The sequence below is a fragment of the Chaetodon auriga genome, chromosome 17, assembly GCF_051107435.1.
Source record: "Chaetodon auriga isolate fChaAug3 chromosome 17, fChaAug3.hap1, whole genome shotgun sequence".
Classification (NCBI taxonomy): Eukaryota; Metazoa; Chordata; class Actinopteri; order Chaetodontiformes; family Chaetodontidae; genus Chaetodon; species Chaetodon auriga.
The window spans coordinates 17,282,620-17,305,958 of NC_135090.1; the positions used below are offsets into that span (position 1 = coordinate 17,282,620).

The 23,339-nt window shown below is 43.9% G+C and overlaps 1 protein-coding gene across 1 annotated transcript in view; it reads left to right on the top strand.

The window, feature by feature from the left end:
* LOC143335279 (dolichyl-diphosphooligosaccharide--protein glycosyltransferase subunit STT3B) overlaps positions 1-22,733 on the top strand; it is a 75,731-nt gene extending 52,998 nt beyond the window's left edge. The window contains exons 5-16 of the mRNA XM_076754571.1: positions 1,146-1,245; positions 2,804-2,902; positions 4,728-4,874; positions 9,394-9,442; positions 10,148-10,302; positions 11,970-12,181; positions 13,610-13,797; positions 14,597-14,768; positions 15,297-15,470; positions 16,924-17,037; positions 18,946-19,152; positions 19,609-22,733. Of these exons, the coding sequence (XP_076610686.1) occupies positions 1,146-1,245; positions 2,804-2,902; positions 4,728-4,874; positions 9,394-9,442; positions 10,148-10,302; positions 11,970-12,181; positions 13,610-13,797; positions 14,597-14,768; positions 15,297-15,470; positions 16,924-17,037; positions 18,946-19,152; positions 19,609-19,683 (1,692 nt within the window). The 3' untranslated portion in view covers positions 19,684-22,733. The remainder of the gene's footprint in view (positions 1-1,145; positions 1,246-2,803; positions 2,903-4,727; positions 4,875-9,393; positions 9,443-10,147; positions 10,303-11,969; positions 12,182-13,609; positions 13,798-14,596; positions 14,769-15,296; positions 15,471-16,923; positions 17,038-18,945; positions 19,153-19,608) is intronic.
* The last annotated feature ends 606 nt before the right edge of the window (positions 22,734-23,339 follow it).

Consider the following 23,339-nt stretch of genomic DNA (forward strand, 5'->3'; position numbering starts at 1 on the left):
TTGAACGATTCTGTTCAAGGTCTGTGAGGTGATCTTTATGCAGGGGTGCATGCATGCAAGGGCTGCTTCTTATGTATGCCTTGATTTAACTTTTTATTTAATTATTAATGTACTGTATTTCTTACTGTTGATAGTCCACAAGATGCAGTATGCACATGAACGGTCGGAGCAGTGTGAGGATGGTAGCAGATGCCTGTTAGAAAGCAGAGGGTGAAGACAGGCCTCTCTGCTGAACTGACTGGTTCACTGTGCATGTTGTGTGGTGGACGTTTGAAAATGCTGGCAGTGTTTCTTGCATGGGCAGAGCCGCCATTGTTATGATGACCCTCTGGGCCTTAATACCATCTACTATGGTGCTGCTGTCAAGCAAGCAAAATACAAGGCTCCTTGCAGCGTTTTGCTTACATCATGCAAATCCAGAAGGTCTATATGGTCTGAGTTCTCGGTTGTGCCCTCTTGTGGTATCCTCCAGTAACATGCGCAGCACAGAGGCAAGCATGTGAACAGTTCCATTCACGACACGGCCGGCTGTCTACAAGAACATGTGGTTAAAAAGCAAGTAAATCTCTGGCCTTAATCTGCACTTTGAATTGCATCTCCCCACAGAGCTTTGACAGCAAGAAATAATGAATGCAACAAAAACCCTCATGCACGGGGACTTTTTTGGTTTTGCTGCCCCAACGAATGTGACACATTGTCTGTGATGATCTCCACAACGTCAACTATCCGCTTTTTGTGACGCGCTTTTTCGAACGATCCAACAGTTTGTTTTAGCTTAAGACGTGGGAGAACGCAGAATGTTCTCAAAACATAAAGCAACACTTGATCCTTCAGTTGATCAAAATAAACAAAATAAAAATGTACGTGGTTATCAGTTGACAGCGGCAATATGTGGAAAAGTATCGTCTCACAACCTGAGCTGTTTCCTAGCAGCTCCCGTCACCGAGGCAAGCCCGACATCAAGCCTGCAAAGTTAATTTATCGCAGTTAAGAGGCAGGCCTCCACAGGGTTATCTCATCTGAACCAGAAAATGTAGAACAATTGATCATGTGGGTCAGCTGTTTCTAAATGAAGATTGCTTTAGACTAAGAATGATGTCCTCGTCGGCTGACTGCCATGTTCTGTGTGTATGTGTGCGTTCTAGGTGTCGGCATGGGGAGGTTATGTCTTTATCATCAACCTGATTCCTCTGCATGTGTTTGTGCTGCTGCTGATGCAACGCTACAGCAGAAGAGTCTACATTGGTAAGACACACACACACACACACACACACAAGCAATTAAACCAGACAGTAAGTTTTAGTGTGTGACTTGATGTTTAAAACTCCCCCACATACAGACGAGCTGAAACGGAAACTGTTTGCAGATCCTCCCCCCTTAGAATAGAAAGGTATGCAAGAAAGAGACAAACCCCCGCTCCTTCCTATGCATCCCCCAACCTCGTCGGCCAAGCGTTTAACCCTGAAACAAGCTCAAATGCCCAGTCACGCCTGTGCTCATCCCTCACAGCCGTAAGCATTCCACCATCAGCAGTGCAGACATCCACACACCCACACACCACTTAACAGGAAATTCAGTCACCTGCTACCTGATCCTCTTTATTTTTTTTTTTTCCCACAAATACCAGAGGCGAAGCGCTGGGGAAGAGGATAGGCTTGTTATTCCACAGAACATCCCAGTTTCAAAGAGCACGCGGCAGCTCCTGCACATTATCCCTCTGCTCAGAGAGCTGGATCCCAGTCCGTCAGACCCTCTGCCATCCGTCGTCAGCTTAGCCGTGAGCCCGCGTCAGGCGCCTCTGTTGTGGTCGAGAAAAATCATACCATGTCAAGTATCATTTACGCACGATTATATGTTGCACTCAATGTAACCGCAAAGCACAGCCTTTGAGAGCTTTGATAATAAATGATGACCTCCTCAGACTGTGAAGGATTCGACCTACGTCTGCTCGTGTCTAAGCGGTTCTTCAATGATGAAATTCTACTCGGCGACGCTGGTAGATGAAGTGGAAAATGTCCCTCCGCCTTCCTTGTTTCTCCAGGATTTATGCAGCCAGAGCATCATCCAGAAACCTTATGCACCTTTTGTTAGCAAAAGAGAGATGGAGGAATACATTTGTAGACATATTCTGTTGACAGAAAACACATTAGGTCTTCAAGTGCGTCCTATATTCCTCACTTTCCCTCATCTTTACATCTTGCAGCTCCTTTATTCAGAGCCAGGTGTCTCTCAGTCACTGCGAAGGAATATGCAAAAAGGGAAAAGAAAAAAATCCTGGTTTAATAAAATGCCTCGCAGTCTGTGTTCCCTCACAATTCATCTCTCTGTCTTGAGTCAATAGCACATGTGTGAGAAAGAAATTGCTGAGGGCAGTCACAACTACTTCAAAAATGAGGCACACTCTTCAGGAAGAGTATGAAATCTTAATTAAGCCGGTGCGTCTGCGAATCGGTTCCCCCCAGCTACAAAGGTGGGAGTTGCACTGTTCTCAGCACCGTCGTCTCACTGCAGGCCTCCCTGCCACACTGCACCGAGCCAGCTCCTATTTTCTCAGTAAATGACATTAGATTTAGTATTTTGTATTTACTCCCTCTGAGGTGCTGAGTGAAAATCAATAGACTTTAAATACCTCTATTGAGGTTGATTTCCCTTAGTGGGATCCAAACTGGAGTGGTGGAGCAGAATAGAGGGTTTTCAGCAGTGCAGTAGTTCATTTTGATGCTTTGATTTCTTATCTGTTCTACCTCCTCTCTCTCTCTCTCTCTCTGTGTTTCTCATTCCCATTTCTCTTCTCTTGGTACAGCTTACAGCACTTTCTACATCGTGGGTCTCGTACTGTCGATGCAGATCCCTTTTGTCGGCTTCCAGCCAATCAGGACCAGTGAACACATGGCTGCCGCTGGTAAGTCCCACCCTCTCTGCCTCCAGAGTGGCTGATCCTACATACAAACAAGTTCCCTTCTAGAAAATTTCAACATAAATGTCATTCAGAGTGCAATGAATTGGAAAATGTTGCCAGCTGAAGTCATGACTATTACACCTCTCTCAGCAAATGCCAGTGCTTCTCACACGTGTGTGGTAGCGTGGCCTTCAACTGTCCTGTTTTGTTTCCCTAGCTGGGTTTCCATCCAAATCTATCGCAAAAGAAAATGCGAATGAGTGCTTGTTTCTAACCATTACCTTTCTGTGAATAGGAGTTGTTTCATCACGATAAGCAGTACGTGTCTCCATACACATGCTAACACAGGCCAGTTGACAGCGATAAAATCTATGTTTAGCAGCCAAATACTTCTCTCAGGAGTTGGAGGGTGAATAGTGGACTTATATTCAACAGGTGGCAAGAAACATGACTCAAAATGAATGGCTGCAAAACATGGGAGAAAGATTCAGGCTGGCTGCTGTAGTCCATGTATTAAAGGTGTTACTTCACATAAGCCACTGGCTTGTTATCCAAAGCACCTTACAGTACTGTGGATGCACACTTCCAGATTGGCTGACTGCAGCAGGACGTGAATCCCCTCGCGCTGACAGCGTTAGTCATGCTCTGTGTGTAGAACAACACAGGACCTTCTCAGAATACATTTACAAAATTAAAAAAAAAGAGGAAGCAGCATCACATGTCGCCCATATGGGTTTGGGACTTTAAGTACTTTTTGTTTTTGACTTGTGGGTAGTTAATTAAAGCTTGTTCAGTTTCGCTTCTCAAGAGTGGGCCCATCTGCTGCCCAACAGTACGGCTGAGTGCGCATGTATGTGCGTGATTCTTGTGTTCATTTGCATCCAGATTGGGAGAGGACTGTCGCTCGCAGCTTTATGACGACTGAGCAGCACCTTTTTTGGAGAATTGACTGCAGCAGGCGAACGCTCAAGTGTCCCGTTTTTTCCTCTGCGTCTACATCACCAACAGCATGAGAGGCTTTGAAGAATGCACCACCAAAAAATCATCTCTGCCGCTCTCTGTTTTTGGCTCCCCCTCTCTGTGTCTCTCAAAGAGCGAGTGTGTTTTCATGTCGCCAGGGTAGCAGCTGCTCTGAACATCTGGTGGTAGCATTCAGGGAGCTCAGTGGGAGACAGGAAGAGAGTGACAGAGCCGCGGTCGGTACCCTTGAGATGTCAGCCCCTGAGGCAGGCAGGGTGGCATGGAGTGACAAGCGTGTTAGCACCATGGCGGCTCTCCAGGAGACAGGCAGGGGCTTAACCTTGGAAATGGGTGCGACCTGCCGTGGGTGGTGGTGGGCTAGCGGAGGAATAAGGCGATATCAGACAAGGTTTGTCAAAGGAATGAGAGGTGGTGAAAGGGAGGGGAACCAGGCCTCTAAATTTTTTATATGGAATTCACTGTGCAAACAAAGAGACACCGGAGAAAACAGCACGGAGAAAGTGACAGAGCAAAGGAACAGAGGAAAAAAGTGTGACCGAAGGGGGCTGCAAACAGAAAGACAAGGCGCGGGAAGAGAGGGGCTTATTCACACGAATCTGTCTCATGCATTTGAAATATGCTGTCCCGCAATATTTGTTTTTCACATCTGCATGAACAGCCAAAGGGGGCTACCGCGAACTGCTTTGTGGCGAATTCCGCCAAACTTACGACGCCGCTTCTTAACCACGTAAAACCTGCTTTGTACCCTGCAGGAGGCGGCGGCGTCGAACAGGGCCCCCTCAAGTATTCACTGTGTTCCTGTTGTGTGTTTGCTCATTCTTTTGTTTCTGTCTGTATCTTGTCTCAGGTGTGTTTGCACTTCTGCAAGCCTACGCCTTCCTGCAGTACCTGAAGGACAGGTTGACCAGGCAGGAGTTCCAGACACTTTTCTTCCTCGGGGTCTCTCTCGCTGCTGGCGTGGTCTTCCTCACTGTCATCTATCTGACATACACAGGTCTGTATGTCTGCTCACGTACTTTCACAGTCTTGTTTAGTCAAAATATAATTGGAAACAAGCTAGTTTAATGTATTTTTTTGTCCTTTTTAAGTCGAGCTGAAGCAATTAGTCTGTTCATTGATTAGTTGGTGGAGAGAATATTGTTCTTCATTTAAGTCAATTATCAAGTGGAAATGCCCAAGAGTTTTAGGTTTTGGCTTCACAGAATGGAGGATTTGCTGCTTTTCTCTGTTTTTTGCTCTTGTAAATTTCAGGGTTTTTGCTGTTTGTAGGACAGAACGAGCAAATTTAAGACATCTTCTTTTATTCTTTGTGACATTTTTCACAATTTTCTGACATTTTATAAGCTAAATGAATTGAAAAGATTATCAACTGATTCATTTATTCAGTTCTTAAACTGAACCTTCCTTCCTGCTCGAGTGCCAGTGTCAAGGTCACTCATCATAATTTAACTTTTATTACTTTATAATAGTAGTGTTATTCTACAATACCAAAACAGAAGACAGTTTAAAGTTTTCACCCCCATCTGTTTGTCACTTTATTAGCACAGCGTGTTAGAAATCACCCAGAATTTGGCTGAGATTTTGGCCTCTTGTGCAAGGATCAGTTAACTCGATTTTGATAGTGATCCAGATCTGGGATTGGAGCCATTGTGGATTTTCTTTTCTTTTCTTTTTGGCCAAAAGTTCACTGAATGTTCACACGCTATCCCCTGATGGTCTGCCCTCCAGGCCTCCACTGTGGGCCACTAATCAGCATTTGGTTTAAACCTGGAAGGAAAACCATAAACAAAAACAAAGTGATGTGGATGCTTCGGCTTTGCAGCTTGGAGAACTGCTGAGTGTTGGTGGAGGATTGTGCTCTCCCTGAATGCCTTTTTGTGAACTTGTATATGTGCTGTTTTTGTTTTTTTTCACTGGCCTGGGTGAACCCTGATGTGCACAGCCAGCTGGTTGAACTTTGTCCTTGTTAATGTTTTTCTCCATTACTTTGAGCTCCGCCTGGGTTTCGGCCTCAGCGGAAGCCTCAAGGTTTCAGACCTTTCAAATGTTGCCTCTTGCTATTTATTGATTAAGAAAACAGACATTATATATTAGTTTTCTAACCTTGAGTAACGTAGCGTATTATTTACTCCCCTTAAACAACAATCTGCCATTCTGTCACTGCAGATTATGTAAACACTGCAGCCAGGCGTTTTGCCCAGTGTAGAGAGATGGTGGCACAGTACATCTACACTCCTTAGACTGGTTGCCTGCCTGTTTTAGAACTGAGCGGCCATTAATGTGGATGCAGAAGTCCAGTCTCCTGAGGATTCTGGATTCAGCCAGACGTCTGCTAAACGTTGTACTCTATCAGCCATCTGAACTGAGCAGTGGGAGTCTGTGACTGTTTGGTGATGTGCCAGTTTTGCAATGAAACTGCACACGTCCTTCTCCGGTTTGTCAGACTTTTTCATCTCATAAGAATCTCTGCAACAGCGTAGCCGGGTGGGTTTACTCAGTATCTTGAACACGGAGCCAAGTATCGATTGGTTAAATCAGTGTCATCCCTTAAATCACCTCTCAGAATATCTCCTCCATCTCCCTCTTACTGCGTTTCCACATCTTGTGCTTGCCTGCTTTGGTTTACCTTTCTATAACATCTTGTTTAAAAAGTGCTCTGTTTTTCTGTGACGGTGACCAGCTCCTCATTATTTTTATTATTATTTTACGCATTAAGCGTAGCGTCTTTAAAGGAGCATCAAAGGACTTTATGTTGCTGCAAACGTCATGAAATTTAAAATATGAGGCTAATGCTTTTGTTGGTGTTGTCTGTGCACATGTGAGTGTGTGAGTGGCTGTGAGAGCCCCCAGGCAACAGTTCAGAGCTGAAATGTATTCCACATCAAAGCTTCACCAAAATAAGACATTTGCATGCGCACATAAAATACCCTGTGCGGTCTAATTTGCAGCTTAAATGGTTTCAGTTACATTTGTAAACAAGTCAATTCCAGTAATTAAGTACCATCAATAGAATACATTTTGAGCATTGACACAGTCTCTTCTGGGGGTTTTCTTGGGTTTGAACCACAGTTGGCAGAACGTTTGTACAGTTTAGTCGCTGGACTTCATATGAATATAAGTAAAGGTGCAGGAAGCCTTTTTTTCTCAGTCAACATCTTACTCTAAAGGACGAGAATAGGATTGTCTGTTTTTATATTTTAAATTGTGATTTGTTGACATCAGTGGTGGGAAACCTCCAGCCTCCAGATGATACACAGCCCACGATAAATACTAAAGAACAATTACTTTTTGTCAGCAATGAAGTAATAACATAAGATGCTAGACTAACACATTCTTCCAAGTGGTCCTTGAATGCAACACACGTAGTAGTTGATATCACTTTCTTTTTTTTTCTTTTTTTTGTAAAATACAATCCAGTTTGCATAAGTTAGTTTGTGGGGACACAGTGGCAGTGATGGAAAAGGCCAATTTCCAGCATCATTACAGCTACAAACATGCTAAACTGGATGAGTTACAAGGACAAATGCATTTGGATAAAGTTAACAGTCTTCAGTGGAGTTTGGATGCCCAACAAGCACCTTTCACAGACCACGTTCTGACAGAAACAGTGTTACACAGGCAGGTTTCGTGGCGAGCAAGCTTATAGCTAAGAAGCCTAACCCTCATTCAGAAGTAGAATTCGTGAAGGAGCACCTTGTTGCTGCTGCGGAGCTGCTAGCACCAGACAAAGTAAAGCTGTTCCAGAGTGTCAGTTTGTCTGGAATAATTCATAGACACGTAGGAAATCCTGACGTGGAAACTCAGTGATAGCAAATGTCTGTGTGATTTGGACGTCATTACCAAGTACCTCTGAGAGCTGAACCTCGAGCTCCAGCCAGCTCCTCAGCTCTCTGTGCTCACATGTGAAATCATTTGAAGTGAAATCAAAGCTGTGGCAAGTGCAGCTGGAAAGAGTAAACACTGTGCGTTTCCGACTCTGCAACAAAACAAAAGCCTGCTGTGACATCTGAAAACTCCTTCAGGTTTCAGGACGTGAAGAGTAAACAAAAGGAATTGAACATATTTGCTTTAATGTGGAACCAGCTGATGTGCCTGACAACCTTTAAAGTGAAATCATTACGCTACAAAGCAACGACCTGCTGCTGTGCGCAGCTCTTTTCAGCTGTGCTCAACACTGACCGACCCAAACCTGGAAAATCAGCTGCAGGAAGCTTCATCACAGCGAGGAGAGCTCTCTGAAGAGCCGCGAGCGAGGGTACACAAGGGCTTTACCAGCCGATATGAGCCTTTGTTGGATATCAGTTAGTGATTGGACGCTACAGCTGATAGGACTGATCTGGTGCATGAGTGGAGATTCATACCAGAGTGAAGACAGATCAGAGGTCAAACTCAAAAGTTTTGCATTTCATTTGTCTTCTGATTCACTATCTAGTTACAGTAAATACAGATGAAAATAATCATTAAATAAATTCAACACATTCTGCCAGTAGAGACGTGTCCTGTGTCTCTGAGCAGGACACAAAACAAATACAGAGCACAGGTTGTTATTCATGTGTTAAACAGGTAACAGGCTACAGAGAGCAAACACTGCTGCTGCACTAGCATTAGCACAGCGCATGTGTTCAGACGCAGATTCATCAGAAGTTTCTCCAGCCCACTGACAACTGATCCAGCTGTGATCAGCTGTTGGCGTCTTCAAAAACGGATGCCGCCATCTCTCTGAAACCGTATTTCCTCATTTCGTCTCTCCTCGCATGGTTTCCTTGCTTCTCTGCGTGGGTCCTCAGTGGGAGCAACTAAGACGCAAGGAGGGATGTAATTTAAGAGAGCTGAGATGTGCAGCCTGTTTGCTTGCTAGCGGTCCTCTTCACTGCTGTTAATGGAGCATTGCTGCTTTTTTTTTTGGCACATTTCTGCCACCAGCTGATCGGGGGAATGGGGTCAAATCAACAGCAGGATGTCAATCATGCTGCGTTGCACCTGCTCATTTGCGTCTTGGTGCACAATCCAAACACAACAAAAGCCAAAGGATGTGTTTTTTTTTTTTTTTTTAATTTTATGCTGATTGTTCCTTATTTATTCATGAATATTTAATGCTATGGAGAAATACCTGACATCAGATAACTTCAGATAAGCAGATGCACATTTCTATATAACGCAGTTTTGTTCCAAACTATGATCATTAAAACTGTGCTGTAGACATCCAGTGGACCTTTTTTCTCCAGTCCTGTTGGTGAAATAGTGTCAACCATTTTATTTATTCCACGCTGTACACTGGGGTTGAGTTTGCCATGTGAATAAGTACGTTTTGTTAGAATAAAGAGCAATCTAATGGAAGTATTCTGAGGTTGTTTTAATATATTTTCTCATTATTAAGGACCTCTATCCTGCTTATCATTAACTTAATCCAACAAACCTGCCTGACCACAGTCCTTGTTTTCCAGGGCTCAGCTGGAAGCCATTAAAGTGAAAGCATTACATATTTCTCCATTGATTGTCTTCTCCTTCTCCAGGATACATTGCTCCGTGGAGTGGTCGTTTCTACTCTCTGTGGGACACCGGGTAAGCTCTGCTGACCTTCACACTCTTGCTGTCGATGGAACACTTGTTAAGTCGAGTGCATGTGTGTGTTTTCTAAGACATATAAGCCCCCGCCCTGCCCTGCACCATCCCAGAGGGGGGAAACAGCACAGCAGAGTCGCTGTGTTGAATCATTGTCTTGCTTCCAAATAGCACCGGGCACCCTGTGTTCTCCAAATGCACTGCAACGTGTTTGATATTTCAGCACACCCAATCAATCCCCCCACCCCCCACCCCCCACCCTCCTCCCCCGTTTGCTGACTGAAGCAGTCTGGGTTCGTTTTTTTTTCCCTGCCTTCCCTCTGGAGGCTGATACTAATTCCTTAATGTGCTGTGTGTTTTCTCTTCCCCAGCTGTAATCACAAAACACTTTAGTGAGAAATATTTAAAATTGTATAGAAACTGCTGTGTGAAAGCCCATAATGAATAAACAGGGAACAAACACATCAGAAAAACCAACAGCAAAAAAAAAAAAAAAGAACATTTCTTATCTCGAGCGCTTAATGTGTTCATGTTTTACCATTAGCATGCCGCGGAGGTAAATTAGCTTTTTCCCCTCATAATTCTGGAGTTAATCAGGGGGATCTATTGTATAATTTGTCTCAACATTCCCAATGCGCTCAACCCAACATGAATTACATCCTGCCTGTCTCTCCCCCCTCCCTCTCTCCCTCCCTCCATCTTCAGCTATGCAAAGATCCACATCCCCATCATCGCCTCGGTGTCGGAGCACCAGCCGACGACGTGGGTCTCTTTCTTCTTCGACCTCCACATCCTGGTGTGCACGTTCCCGGCGGGGCTGTGGTTCTGTATCAAGAACATCAATGATGAACGGGTGTTTGGTAGGGGGATTTTATTTTCACAGCTCGGCAGTTTTTGAAAATACGCTTTAAAGCCTTAATATCCACTGCGGCGTTGAGTCACTGCTTGTGGAAATGTTTTTGCCCACTCTGAATTCCCATCTCAATTTTTCCATTTAATGATGCACTCAGTGTTACTTAACATGTAAACACGGGACCATCCCAGATGTATCAGTCCCACAGATGCTTGTTTTGGCCAGTGATTTGGCCAGTTGGATTAGCATGAAACTTTGTACAGACATTTGTGAGTATGTTAGCGCTGATGTTGTGATGATGTTAGCATGCTGACATTGAGCATTTAGCTGAAGGCACCAGCACTGTGTTGAAGTACAGCCTCAGAGAGCCTCTAGCATGGCTGTAGAGTCTTCTTTATTCAGTCAGATTGGCTCAGGATGTGGCTCTAAATACTCTAAATACCACACTGAACCTGCAGAGTTTCATGTTTCCACCAAATACGGTCTATGGAGGGGATGAATTGGACTTGGACGTTCAGGAACGTTTCCGCTGTGCACTCTTTCACACATGCCACAGTGATGCTGGGATAGACAGGGCCCAGCAGATGTTGGTAATGCAACACTTATCATGCCGACCGCCATAAAACTCAACAGAAGTAGAAGAAGGTGGGGCAAGGCTGGATATTCATGTACACAAATAATAAAATGTCTTATTATTTTCAGGAACGTGGCAGGCGAGGAGCTGTTTTTGACCGCTGCTCTTGTAATGTATTCACTATTCAACAAGTCTGCAGGACAAGCAGTGTTTTCTCGTGATCTACTTGAAGCAAAAACACACATTCAGTACAATAAAAGGAACACTAAGAGAGGGTTGGATTCAAATTAGTCATCAGCGGAGTCTTGTGATTGCTTTGCGTGCTCCATGTGAAAGCATCTTTCGTCAGATGGACGTAACCCTTTACGTAATCTTTCATTCACACCAGCATTCTTCCTGACATGTTTCTTGGTCTTGAGGCGGGAAATCCTCCGTACAGATGTCTCTGAATGTCAGTCACTGCTCCCATTCACGACCCCACGCAGGAAATTTGTTTCAGGGATGTGTGAAAGGGGCTCAGTTGTTCTGCTGTGGCTCTGAATAGCATGCATCATTTGGAAATAGCATAAGTCAAACGAAACAGCACAGTACAGCATCTCCTCTGCAGTTGTGCCGTCAGCTGTCTGTCTGCCTGACAGAACAACACTGAGGGGGACTGAACTTTGAAAAAAAAAACAGCTCAGAACTTTAATGTTTACAGAGTGAGACAGCCACGATCAAGGGCAGAGAACCTTGATCTGAGTACTATAAAACAGTCCCTCAGCAGTCTGTTTCTCCCTCAGACTTAATCAGCCTGTTACAGATATTGATTAGCCATGCACCTGTTGAGCCGGGTCGGCACTTTTCAAGGACGGGCAGCAGCCATTAGGGTTTGAGTTGTGCAGAGCCAACGTAGACTGATTATGCTGCGTTAGTCTAACAACTCAATTTATTTTCTTCATGTCTTTATCTCGTTCTCACACGCTCTGCCCTATTTTCCTGTCTCTCCTTTACGTTCACACCGTGTTTTTCCTTGTCCGACCTTTGTCTGTGCTTTGTCCCCCCCCTCTCCCCACACCCCCGCCTCTCACTCACAACCTTCTTTTTCCATTTCTTTCCAGTGGCCCTTTATGCCATCAGTGCAGTGTATTTTGCCGGCGTGATGGTGCGCCTGATGCTGACACTGACGCCGGTGGTGTGCATGCTGTCTGCGGTGGCTTTCTCCAGTGTCTTTGAGCATTACATGGGAGATGACACAAAGAGGGAGAAGCCCCCCGCTGAGGACAGCAGCGACGAGGATGACAAGAGGAATTCCGGGAATCTTTATGACAAGGTCAAGACAGGACAGATTGTCATAGTTCACATTTACAGAGATGTCTTTCTTTGCACTCAGCGCCCTGTAGCAGTATGTCATTATGATGTGCCTAAAGTTTAAAGCAGCAGTTACTGAGATGCTTTGCAGACTTCTTCGCTGACTTTACGCGCCCGTTTTGCACAGGAGTTTGTATTTATCGGTTGCATGTTTATCACCTTGGCTCCTCACCTCCCCACCAGTTTCCCGTGTCAGTTTGTGTAAACGGATCCAACTGTTGGCTCAAACTGTGAGATACTGTTACCGCTGTGTTGAATTTAGATCTGACTGCTGTCAGCATTTAGCCAAACTGTAGCTTTGCGTATTCCAGGCCACCTTGTAATCACACCGTTCATGTGCTGCCCACAGACACCCATCTTTCCGAGGTGACTCTGGAATAACATTTTAGCTTGTGTAAAAATTGTTTACAATTGACAAATACTTTGAAAATGACATGTTTTAGAATATAAAGAGAGCAACGTTGAAAGTCTGCTGATGGTGATGGTGTTCGTCACACATCTCTGCTCTCCAGCACTTCTGGAAAAAATACAGTGATGGACACTTTAGCTATGCTTGAAGGCTTTGCTGTTAATACAGGTCGGCGCCTTTATGTTGCTGAACGTAAATATTGCACACGGTGTGATACAAACTGTGATGGACGTTTCCGCTCATAGTTCTTCTAGCATGTTGTAAAAAGCAGTGTTTGCAGGTTTCTAGGTCAGAAATACATTCAGCATCAAGCTGAGTTGTGGGAGTAACACTGAATGTAAACATTATGTAATATTAAATTATTCAACGTTTCATGTTTAGTCTGAAAGGCTTTGTTCGTTTACTGATTTGTCCTCTAAATTCGTGAGTTATCTAACCTTTATTTATTCTGAACTCTCACTAAGACCTTTACAAGAGAGACCTGAGAACAGAGTAGATGTATATATCACCTCAAGCGAGACAGCTGTAGCACAAAGCTGTCTTCACACGCTCTACAACAGTCACAAATATTACTAAAAATATGTACAAGTACAACTTTAGTCCCTCAGTTTGGAACTCGTGTCTGTAACTTCTGTTTAACATCTCACTTCTTGGTAGAAATCAAAGTATGTCCTCTTATCTTTGTCTGTCTCTGCTCATATTTAGCTACAGTTTGGATGTTAGAGCGAGCAATTGGAGGTGCTGTTACAGAAAAGTGTTCGCTGTGCAGATTTCCTGCTCACTGGAGTTTCTGCAGCCTTAACGCTTCTCTGCAGCTACTGTAAAATAATAGTAACTCATCACACAGCATGGGAAGCTTAGATGCTCTAAGATGCTTTGCTCAATTAGTTCATTCAATAATTTATTGCACCCAGTAATTCATCTCTCTGGAACACTGGAGACATTGCAGTCCATCATAATAGTATGTGTCTCCCCCTGCAGGCCGGCAAGGTACGCAAGCATGTGTCAGAGCAGGAGAAGGCCGAAGAGGGTTTGGGTCCAAACATCAAGTCCATCGTCACCATGCTCATGTTGATGCTGCTGATGATGTTCGCCGTCCACTGCACCTGGGTCACCAGCAACGCCTACTCCAGCCCCAGCGTGGTGCTCGCCTCATACAACCACGACGGGTAACGCATGCACACACACACACACACACTTCGCTTGTAATGTGCTAATGGATGTTAAATAACCGCGAGGAGCCAAGCAAAGTCTGCAGTAGTCGTTCATAATGCTGAAGGACGGCACGCTCCACCTTGCATGCAAATGAGCACGTGTGAGCATGCATGAACACAGAGCAGCAGGAGAGAGGGAGTATATGTATATTTCATCAGAGGTTTGTGGAAATATTGTTATGTGCACCTATAAGCGTTAGTCTGATTGCTTGACTTAGTGTTTCTAGGTCACAGAAAACATCTGTGGACCATCTCTGAATTTACAAAAAGCTGATATATTATTCTCTGTGAGACTCTTTACGGGCATAATTATTCTCTTTAAGTATTAGGGAGGAAATACTGAAGGCCAAGACTAAATGGTAGAAGCAAGTTCTCATACATATATTAATGATACGGCGGCACATCTCAGACAATGGTTTCGCCATGCTACAGAGAGCATAGCTGTCACTGCTTTTTCTCCATCGCACTTATACACAGGCATAAATGCACAAGGACGCACAGACATAATGTAATTACCATAACTGCGGTTAATTGGTTGCCTGTCTCTGTGTCTGCTCCCGCTCCTGGAGGTAAATTTAGGACACGGACGTTTAAAGTTGGAGATGTTTTTAACCCTCAGATTATTATGGATGGATGCTCTATTTTCAGCTGTTGTTGCCCTTCTGATTCAAAGTCTTAAGTCTGAAATATTAATAGGCTCCGCAGCCATACGCCTGTCGACGCCGTTACCTGTCAACCTTTTTCTCCTCGTTAGGACGCGCAACATCCTGGATGACTTCAGGGAGGCCTACTACTGGTTGAGACAGAATACGGACGAGCACGCACGCGTCATGTCATGGTGGGACTACGGCTACCAAATAGCCGGCATGGCCAACAGGACCACACTAGTGGATAACAACACGTGGAACAACAGCCACATAGCGCTGGTGAGCCTCCATCTGCTTCTCTCTTGCCGTCCTTCGTCTCTTTGCTGTTTCACTCCTTGAATTCAGGCACGTACAGAGAAACAAATGATTTCTTCTCGCAGCCGCTGGATGATTAGCAGGCTCTTCAGTGAATTTTTTATGTAATTGCCACATTGTATAAAACCTCTCCTTCCAACAAGCCAGATAATCTTGTTTGCTTAAACTTTTCCCACTGAATTTACACTGTGGGGGGATTTCAGTTAATTGCTGTCAGGTTCTGTGAGTTTGATTTATTTTGTTCTCTCACTGCTGCCAAATGTAGAGTCATGTTTTTTTGGCTTTCAGGTAAGTCTGTTAGAAACCCTCCAGCTTTCATCGCTCCTGCTTTCTACCTGCTGACTGTTGTCTCTTCAGCATCTGTCCATAGGCGATGTAATTTCAGAGAAAACAAGATGGATCTCTGTTTAATCACCATGGCCGCCGCTGAATGGGAACACAGTCTCTTGTAAAGCCCAAATTAAACCTGTCGTTCTTTATCGCGGTCTTTAGGTGGGGAAAGCCATGTCGTCCAACGAGAGCGCAGCCTACCAAATCATGAGGTCGCTGGACGTGGACTACGTTCTGATCATCTTTGGAGGTGTGATCGGCTACTCGGGAGACGACATAAACAAGTTCCTGTGGATGGTGAGGATAGCGGAGGGAGAGCACCCCAAAGACATCAGGGTGAGTGCGAGGCAGCAGCACCTGCCACTGCGGCGATTGTCCAGGACACCGTGTAGCAGGCGCTCACACAGCAGAGAAATCAATGTTTCCTCTTCACTCTCACACACTCACTCTTCACAGCGATGCTCAAGGACACACTCTGTTTCGCCCGCTGCAGTGTTTCCCCTGCCAGTCCCCCACCGCCTCCCTGAAAGAAGAACAAAATATTTTATTTATGTTATTTACCTAATTTATGTGCACTGGTTTCATTTCAGCTCCGTGTGAGAGTCTTTCCTGCGTTCTGCTGTCATTTTCTCAGCTCCTCCACACTTACCGGCTACGAACTGACAGATTCAGTGTTTTTGTGTTTGGCCACAGAATACTTGGTTAAAACCGATCGGAGATGCTGTTTTGGCCTAATTGTTCTTCCTTGAAGTTAGCTGAAAGAGATCTAATGTAGTCCCAGTGTATTTTATGTAAGGTGGGCCCTGTGCCAGACTCCATTTTTAAAAGAAGAAAACCTTTTTAAATGCTACACCGTCAGCATCCGCTCATATGATAACTTACGAGGCAATTTGGCCTCGTGTGCTCTGATTAATTCAGCATGCAGTTAACACACCAGTCATAATTTTGTTTTAATGAAAACTCCTGCCATTTGCTCCTGGTCTTCATCACCACTGTTGTGGAAGAACGAAATAACGGCGAACCAGCTTTAAAAGTGACATATTTATCTTTTTAAATAAGTGCTGTGTGTTGGATCCAATTTAACTGACACATATTCTTTGGGGAGTCTATATTAGCATGTGAGCAAAGAAAGTTTAGAGAGTTAAATTGGGTGTGGTGGTAGGTGTTAGAGCGAGGATGTTTAACAGGGCAAGATGTGATGGGATCCGCTTTTGGTCAGCTAATTAAGTTAAAAGTTAATTAGTACAAGTCTTTAAACATTTGCTCTGGACCTTGTCGCTTTCTCCTTCATTCAGATAGACCTGGAGAAATATTGAGAGCAGCCTTCCCTTGGCAAAAGATGATGATGAATGTACCTGACTGAAAAAAAAAATATTCTGAGTGGATCACAAGGAAATAAAATAAAATAGACTTGTAAAATATGAGTGTGTTACCTTGGGGATACACTGCATTGTAGCACATTCATGACACGTTATCCTTGACTTGTAGGCACATCCTGAACAGCACCGCTTTTTTTTAAAGGGCAGAAAATATTACATTTTCAAGTTCACGATGTCCCTGTTTACTTTTTTTTTTTTTTTTTTTTTTTTGGCTGGCTTGTCAACATACAGCATCACGAGTGCTGCAGCTGACTCTGCTCCAGCGCATCAGTGTACCACAAAAACACGCCCAGCAGGTTTACATACACTCGAGAAATTAGGCTGTTCAGAGCAGCCAGAACATGCAGGTAGTCACACACCATCTGCAAGTTTCCTGCTCTTCATCATACTTTCCTCTCTGTGTTCTTCAGGAGAGCGACTACTTCACGCCTCAGGGAGAGTTCAGAGTGGACAAGGCCGGTTCACCAACTCTGCTCAACTGCCTCATGTACAAGATGTCCTATTACCGATTTGGCGAAATGCAGGTGAGCAGAGAAGCTCTAATGAAAGGCGAGTTAACATCGCCAAAAACGGCCTAACTCTGCACGTCTTTGAACGTTTTTTTTAACTCCAGGTCTGAGGTCAGGGCCGGAGAAAAACTCTTCAGTGAATATAAAGCAGTTTTGTGGGGGTTATGATCCACTTCATAGGTACAAATAATGAGTTCTAGCTTTGTGCCAAGATCAGAAAGTAACAAGCAGCTGCTATCGCCAAAAAGTAAAAAGTACGGCTACTATATATTATGCAGCACGCAGCTTTGCCGGAGAATAACAAGCAGCTGCCGCCACCAAAGGTGTAAAACTTCTTGATACTGTATCTTAAAAGCAGAGCTGGCTGACAGACAGGCGGAAGAGGATTTAAGGAGATGCCTTGGGGAGCTCCTGAGGTTGGGAGAAGGAGGCTGTTGGGGAGGAAAGAAAGGCTGGAGGAGGAATATGAAGGATTGGCGGAAGCTTTGAAATGTGCCATGGCTACTTCTGGCAGGTAGCAGAGGGGAGATGAGAGAGCTCCTTCTCGCAGATGCTTACATCTCCACTGTAGATGAGGCCCGGCCAGCAGCCATCCGCAGACAGCCAGCCAAAGCTCTGTGCAGCTCTCAGACAGAGCTGTTTCAGGGAAAAACGATGGAGAGACTGAGGCGCAGGAGGAGACGGAGGACAGAATGGACTGAGCGGCGAGGGAGGAGAGAAAGAGAGCGGGGGGGGGTAGATTAGGTTTACGGAAACAGGATGTGACAAGGTGAAACGGAGGCTTAGAGGACGTCAGGAGAAAGACAATAAGTAGAGTGGGGTGAACCGTAAAGGATAGCTGAGGATGGATGCAGTTTGCAGCGGTGAGTGGAGATTAAAGGATAATACTGACGGGGCATAATACATGCAGAATAGGAAGTATGGAAGGACCCGTGGACTCCACCTCTCCCCAGAAACCTCCTCATTTATTTCTTTTTCTATACACTTAAACAAGTCGAACAGTGGTAATAAATACAAATCGAGGGTCTAAACTGTTGTGACTAATAATAATTTGATATTTCACACTCTGTCCTCTGAAGCTGGCCAAAGGCATAATCGAGATGCCAAGGTACAGTAGATGGTGCCCGAAGGGAGAGAGGAGGCGCGAGAGAGGCGACGGTAGACTGTAGCTTTGAGAGCAAAGGTGACCAGGTCAAATCAAATGTGACAAGGACAACGTAAGAGCAGCTGTCAAAGGCTTTTAGAGCAGCATCACAGGGAGAAGAGGCTCTAAGTGGCTCATACAGAGCATAATGGAACCGTCGCCACAGGGCAGACGCTGCTCTGTAATCAAAGTACCATCAAACTTTTTATTATTCTTTTATAATTGTGTTTGTTCTGGTTTGTAGCAGCTCAGCACCAATGTTTGGATTAGTTAAACTGCAGCGGGCTGAGATGAAATTAAACCAGAATTGCATTTTAATTGTCTTCATAAGACTTTGGGCCTTTTTGTTTCTCAGTTTTCTTGAAAGGAAAAGTTTGACAAAATATTTGTCTTCTCGCTCAGAGTTGGACAAAGAAACCGCTCTCACATCTGGAAATACGAAGCTACAGCCTGCAGCAGCAGGTTAGCTTAGCTTAGCTTGGCATAAAGACTGGAAACACGGATCACTATATGTGGAAAAAGGACTATTTTGGATTTTGTTGCATTTAAAGTCAAGCAAGCTATTTCCCTGTTTCCAGTCTTTGTGTGAAGCTAAGCTAACCGGCTGCTGGCTGTAGCCTCATATTCAACATACAGATACGAGAGTGGTATCGATCCTCTCGTCTCTTTAGTCCGGACTGTTCCTTTAAACGAAGAAGCATTTTTGATGCGACAGTTAACCAACACGCACAGCTAGCTGCTAGCCAATCAGCCGAATGACCACCATATCCATCTCTCAGCTGGACTTCCGGACGCCTCCTGGCTTTGACCGAACGCGCAACGCAGAGATCGGCAACAAGGACATCAAGTTCAAGCACCTGGAGGAGGCGTTCACCTCGGAGCACTGGCTGGTCAGGATCTACAAGGTCAAGAACCTGGACAACAGAGAGCCGCTGGACCACAAGCTGCGCAGCGTAGTGCCCAAGCAGAAGTACACCTCCAAAAAGGTAGCAGCACACACCCTGTTTCGTGTTTTAAATGTGTTACTTGCAACAATCGAGGCGGTGATTCAGAGCTGTTTGAAGAGCCGACGTGGAGGCAAAACACTGTTTTACTCACTGTAAACTAACTGCTTGCATGCTCATTCCTGTTTTTATATGTGCATCATGCATTTTTCCACATATTTAATGTTATTTTATTGATTTTATTTTGGCCTTCAGGACAGAATCACTGGATTTTCCCCTTAAAAAGACAAAAATCATTTACAGACTGTAGCAGAGTCACTGTGACGTATAGCTTACTATCTCTGATGTGGGATTCTTTAGTTAAGTCACTCTTCAATGAATATTTATATTATGCCAGTCATTTAAATTCTGGATGAAAGTTATTTCATTATTTGTTCCGTTGATTTTTTTTTGGACGGTTTGTCACTGGATTTATCTTTTTTCCGTCCCTCTGACCAGACTGCCAAGAGGAAGCGAGGACACATCAAGAACAAGCTTGTCCTGAGGAAAGGCAAGAAGCTCCAAAAAAAATAATGACGACGGTGACGAACTCTTCTAGGAAAACAAACACATGCGAAGAAACCTCGAACAACCAATGAAGAAGAACACAGGGGCCGTTAATCTGGCACTCGGTCTCCAGCGCGTCTCATTAGAGCGCCCCCGTGTGTTGAGGAAGTTGAAGTGTCATATCTGGCTAGCTCCAGAACTGTTGTCCGTTTTATCCTGAGGATCTTTGTCTTGGCTTATTTTCTCCCGTTTTTGTTTTTCTGATTTATTTTTTTACTTTGTACTTGAATGTGTGGCGAGGCATAGGGCTGCTCTACTTGGTTTGGCGTCGGTTCATTTTTTTTTTTTTTTTTTTGTGGTACGTTAATTAACTGCTTATCAGTACGGGGATCGGGGCGAGAGGAGGTGGAGGGGGAAGCGAGGGAAGACTAGGAACATTTGCACCAAAGACCCATCGACCTTGCTCCACGGCACATGTTGAACTCATTCCTGAGAGTGAGGAGCGAAAAGCTGAGGACTTGTTCCTGACACGTGTACAGAGGACAGTATGCGGTATGGAGGAACGTCACCGTCTAGGCACAGTCCGTCTGTAATATTAACCTTTTTATCATCATCATCATCTCCTTCATGTCTGCCTGGCTCCCCAACCTTCCTTTTTCAGCAAAATTCGTTAGAAAAAAAATTGGCCTAATGTGTAAATATGTTATGTAAAGAAAATGTCTAAAAGGATGATAATATATTGGATTATTGTGGTGATTTTTAAATATGCGGTTTTTGTTATTCTCTGTTTCTTTTTGTGATTGTTTTCCGGGTTTTGGTTTTTTGTATGACCGCAAATAGAACAGTGAATGCAATAATTCTTGTACAGAGGGGCTTGAGATTTTGTTGAAAGAATGAATGTGAATTTTTACAATGCTCCCCCCAAATCTGCCGACCTTCGTCTCAGTCGATTTCCTCTTCTGAAACGAACATTGGAAAATAGAAACAGAGCTTTTTTAAGAAACGGGCATCAAAGTATTTCTGATATAAAGTCGAATTTATAGTTAACGGCTGAAAATTCAGTTTTTTCGTTCTACCTAAGGCTAATATTAATCCTCGGTGGGGATTCCTTATCAAGAAAAACTGAACTTATGAATGAAAAAACAGAATTTTGAGCCATTTAATATCAGAAGATGCTTTGATTTCCCTTTTTTTGTTTCAATTCCAGTGATGTTTTTTAAAAAACCTTGTCCTTCTTTTTCCAATTTTCTATCCAGAATTGGAAATCTGTTGAGACGAAGGTCAACGGATTCCCCCGGGCCCCTCTTTTTCATAAATTGCATAGATTGTAAATTTCTGCTGCTAGGGTTTTAAAGACGGACGCAAGCAACAACTGTGTGTAAGAAGTAGTGATAATAAATTAGACCTCCCTTCCTGCAGGGGGAGCTCTCTAGTTCAGTGTGCAAAGCCTAGTGCCTCATCGCTGGTCATCATCGCCTCATTCATTTGTGACCGTCTCTACTTTGTTTTAGCTCGTCTGTGTGTATCGATGCAGCGACCACACTGAGGCTTTGGATAATGGGCATTTTGAAGAGGTCTGGAAATAGACTGGTGAACTGTGAAGGGGGGTGGTTATAACGCAGGCACTGAACCTGAACCGAGAAGAACTTCCATCATCATCATCAGTCTGTGACTACGGTGGACTGACGACCACCTTTAGGGCTCTTTAGAGCTGTGTCCTGATTCCATACTGCACACGAGTCTGAGCGTGTTGTGGATTCACACAGATATGTCAGTGAGCATTCAGGCTGCAGCCAAGTGGTATTAATTAATGAGCTTTGTCCATAAAATGTCAGTGAAATCTTAAAATTAAGAAAAGCAGCAAATCCTCACAGTGGAGCATCATTACTGCTTGAAAAATGACTGATTGGATAAATTGATTGGTTGGCAATTAAAGGGGTATTTCACCCTTTTTTTTTTTCTTCATAAAGTCAGTGGACATAAGAGACACTGACGATGAGGTGATCTCTGACCTTTAGTCCACAGCACGAGTCAGGATCCAAAATGGCTGCATTCCATATTTCCCATGATGCAGCTCACTAGTGTCCATGTCTAGTAAAGCCCCACACCTGTGTGAACTTGGTGGAATGGCCCTTTAATTTTCCATCAATCGATTAATGACTAAATGACAATATCAACATACAGTACAGACGCACTGAATGATTCATTTTGTTATTGATTAATCAAAATTGGAAGAGTGTGACAGGGATTTTTTTGTCCAAGCTGATACTAAGTGAGACAAACCAAATTCATTTTTTGGAAATTCTTTGAAAAATTCCTTAATTAATAAATAGCTACTGATCAGTTTCCTGTTCGCTGATTGATGGATGAGTCGCCTCATCGTTTGGGCTGTGTGTGCACTGTAGAGTTGGGACACGGCTCTCGGGAGCTGTAACCTTTGACCTGTTAGCGGTCGGGCACTGCACTGTTCTTTGTGTCTGGGCTCTTCAGATACACTGAAGGAGTTTCTGTACGTGCACGCTTCAGTAACTTTTTTATCAAGTCAGTGATCAAACACTCACACATCATACAGCCGCACTTGTTTTGTCACACCTCACAGGAAGTGACTTTTTTTTTTTTTTTTATCGGTATCACCTGTTAATTTTCTGCTTTTTAAGAAACTGTGTCTGAATCGCTTTGTTCTTCTTGCTTTGTTCTTCTCCGCAGCCGAGCGTCACCGTTTCAGGCTTCAGACCTTTGACACGATGCCACATTGTTATTCAGCCGCACGGCGCCTGAAACTGTGTCGAGCCCTTTGGTTTCTCATTTGTCAAGTGAGGAGAGAGTGCAGACTAAGCCTTAATGTGATGTGCAGTTTGTTGCCCTCTTATGTTTTTCATTTTTCTTACGTTTTGTGTTACTTAGGAGCGGTGGAACAGTTCCTTCCTCTACTAAGTTGAGTCATTTCTTAGTAGCTCAGTGCCGTCTGTCCCCAACACCGTTCATGTTTGATGAAATCCCTCCCTCACCTTCAGAGTTTACATTTTTACATTGTTCTTCTGTTCAGCCATCTTTAAATATACACTTTAATGAAAACACTTGTGTAAGTTGTTGTTTTTGTCGAGTCCAAAGCATTGTGCAGAATTCTTAACGGACAGTTGAATTTATTCATATTTTTCAGTCTAGGTGAGCAGGAAGCCAACCACTTGATGGCAGCATTATCCTTTGGATGAAGACGTTCGCTTCTGAGTCTGCAACCGCATGTATAACAAATGACTGAAGTCTCACAGCGGGAGGATAGTTGGTGGTGGGTTTGAGAAGCATGCTTGTGTTTGCGTGGTCACGAGGTGGAATCCAGTCATATGTGGGGAAATATTGGTTCAAAAATATAAAGTCAAGCGACAGATAACTCCTGAATGTTCTTCACTTGGTGTGAATAAGGCACTTTAAAGCCAGTTTCTCCAGAGCGAAACCATGTGGTGACCCCTAGTGTGATATTTGGATCTGTGAAGCAGCTCATGAATAAGAGAGGAATGTGTTAAAGCATTCAGTATAATTATTATTTAAGGGCAAAAAAAAAAAAAAAAAAAGGCATCTTTAAAGAATTTAACCACAGTTGGACCACATGGGGTTGTGATGCTCACTTCACCCTAAAAAACAAGTTTATAACAGGCAATTATTCTTAAATTTTTAAGAGGATGACG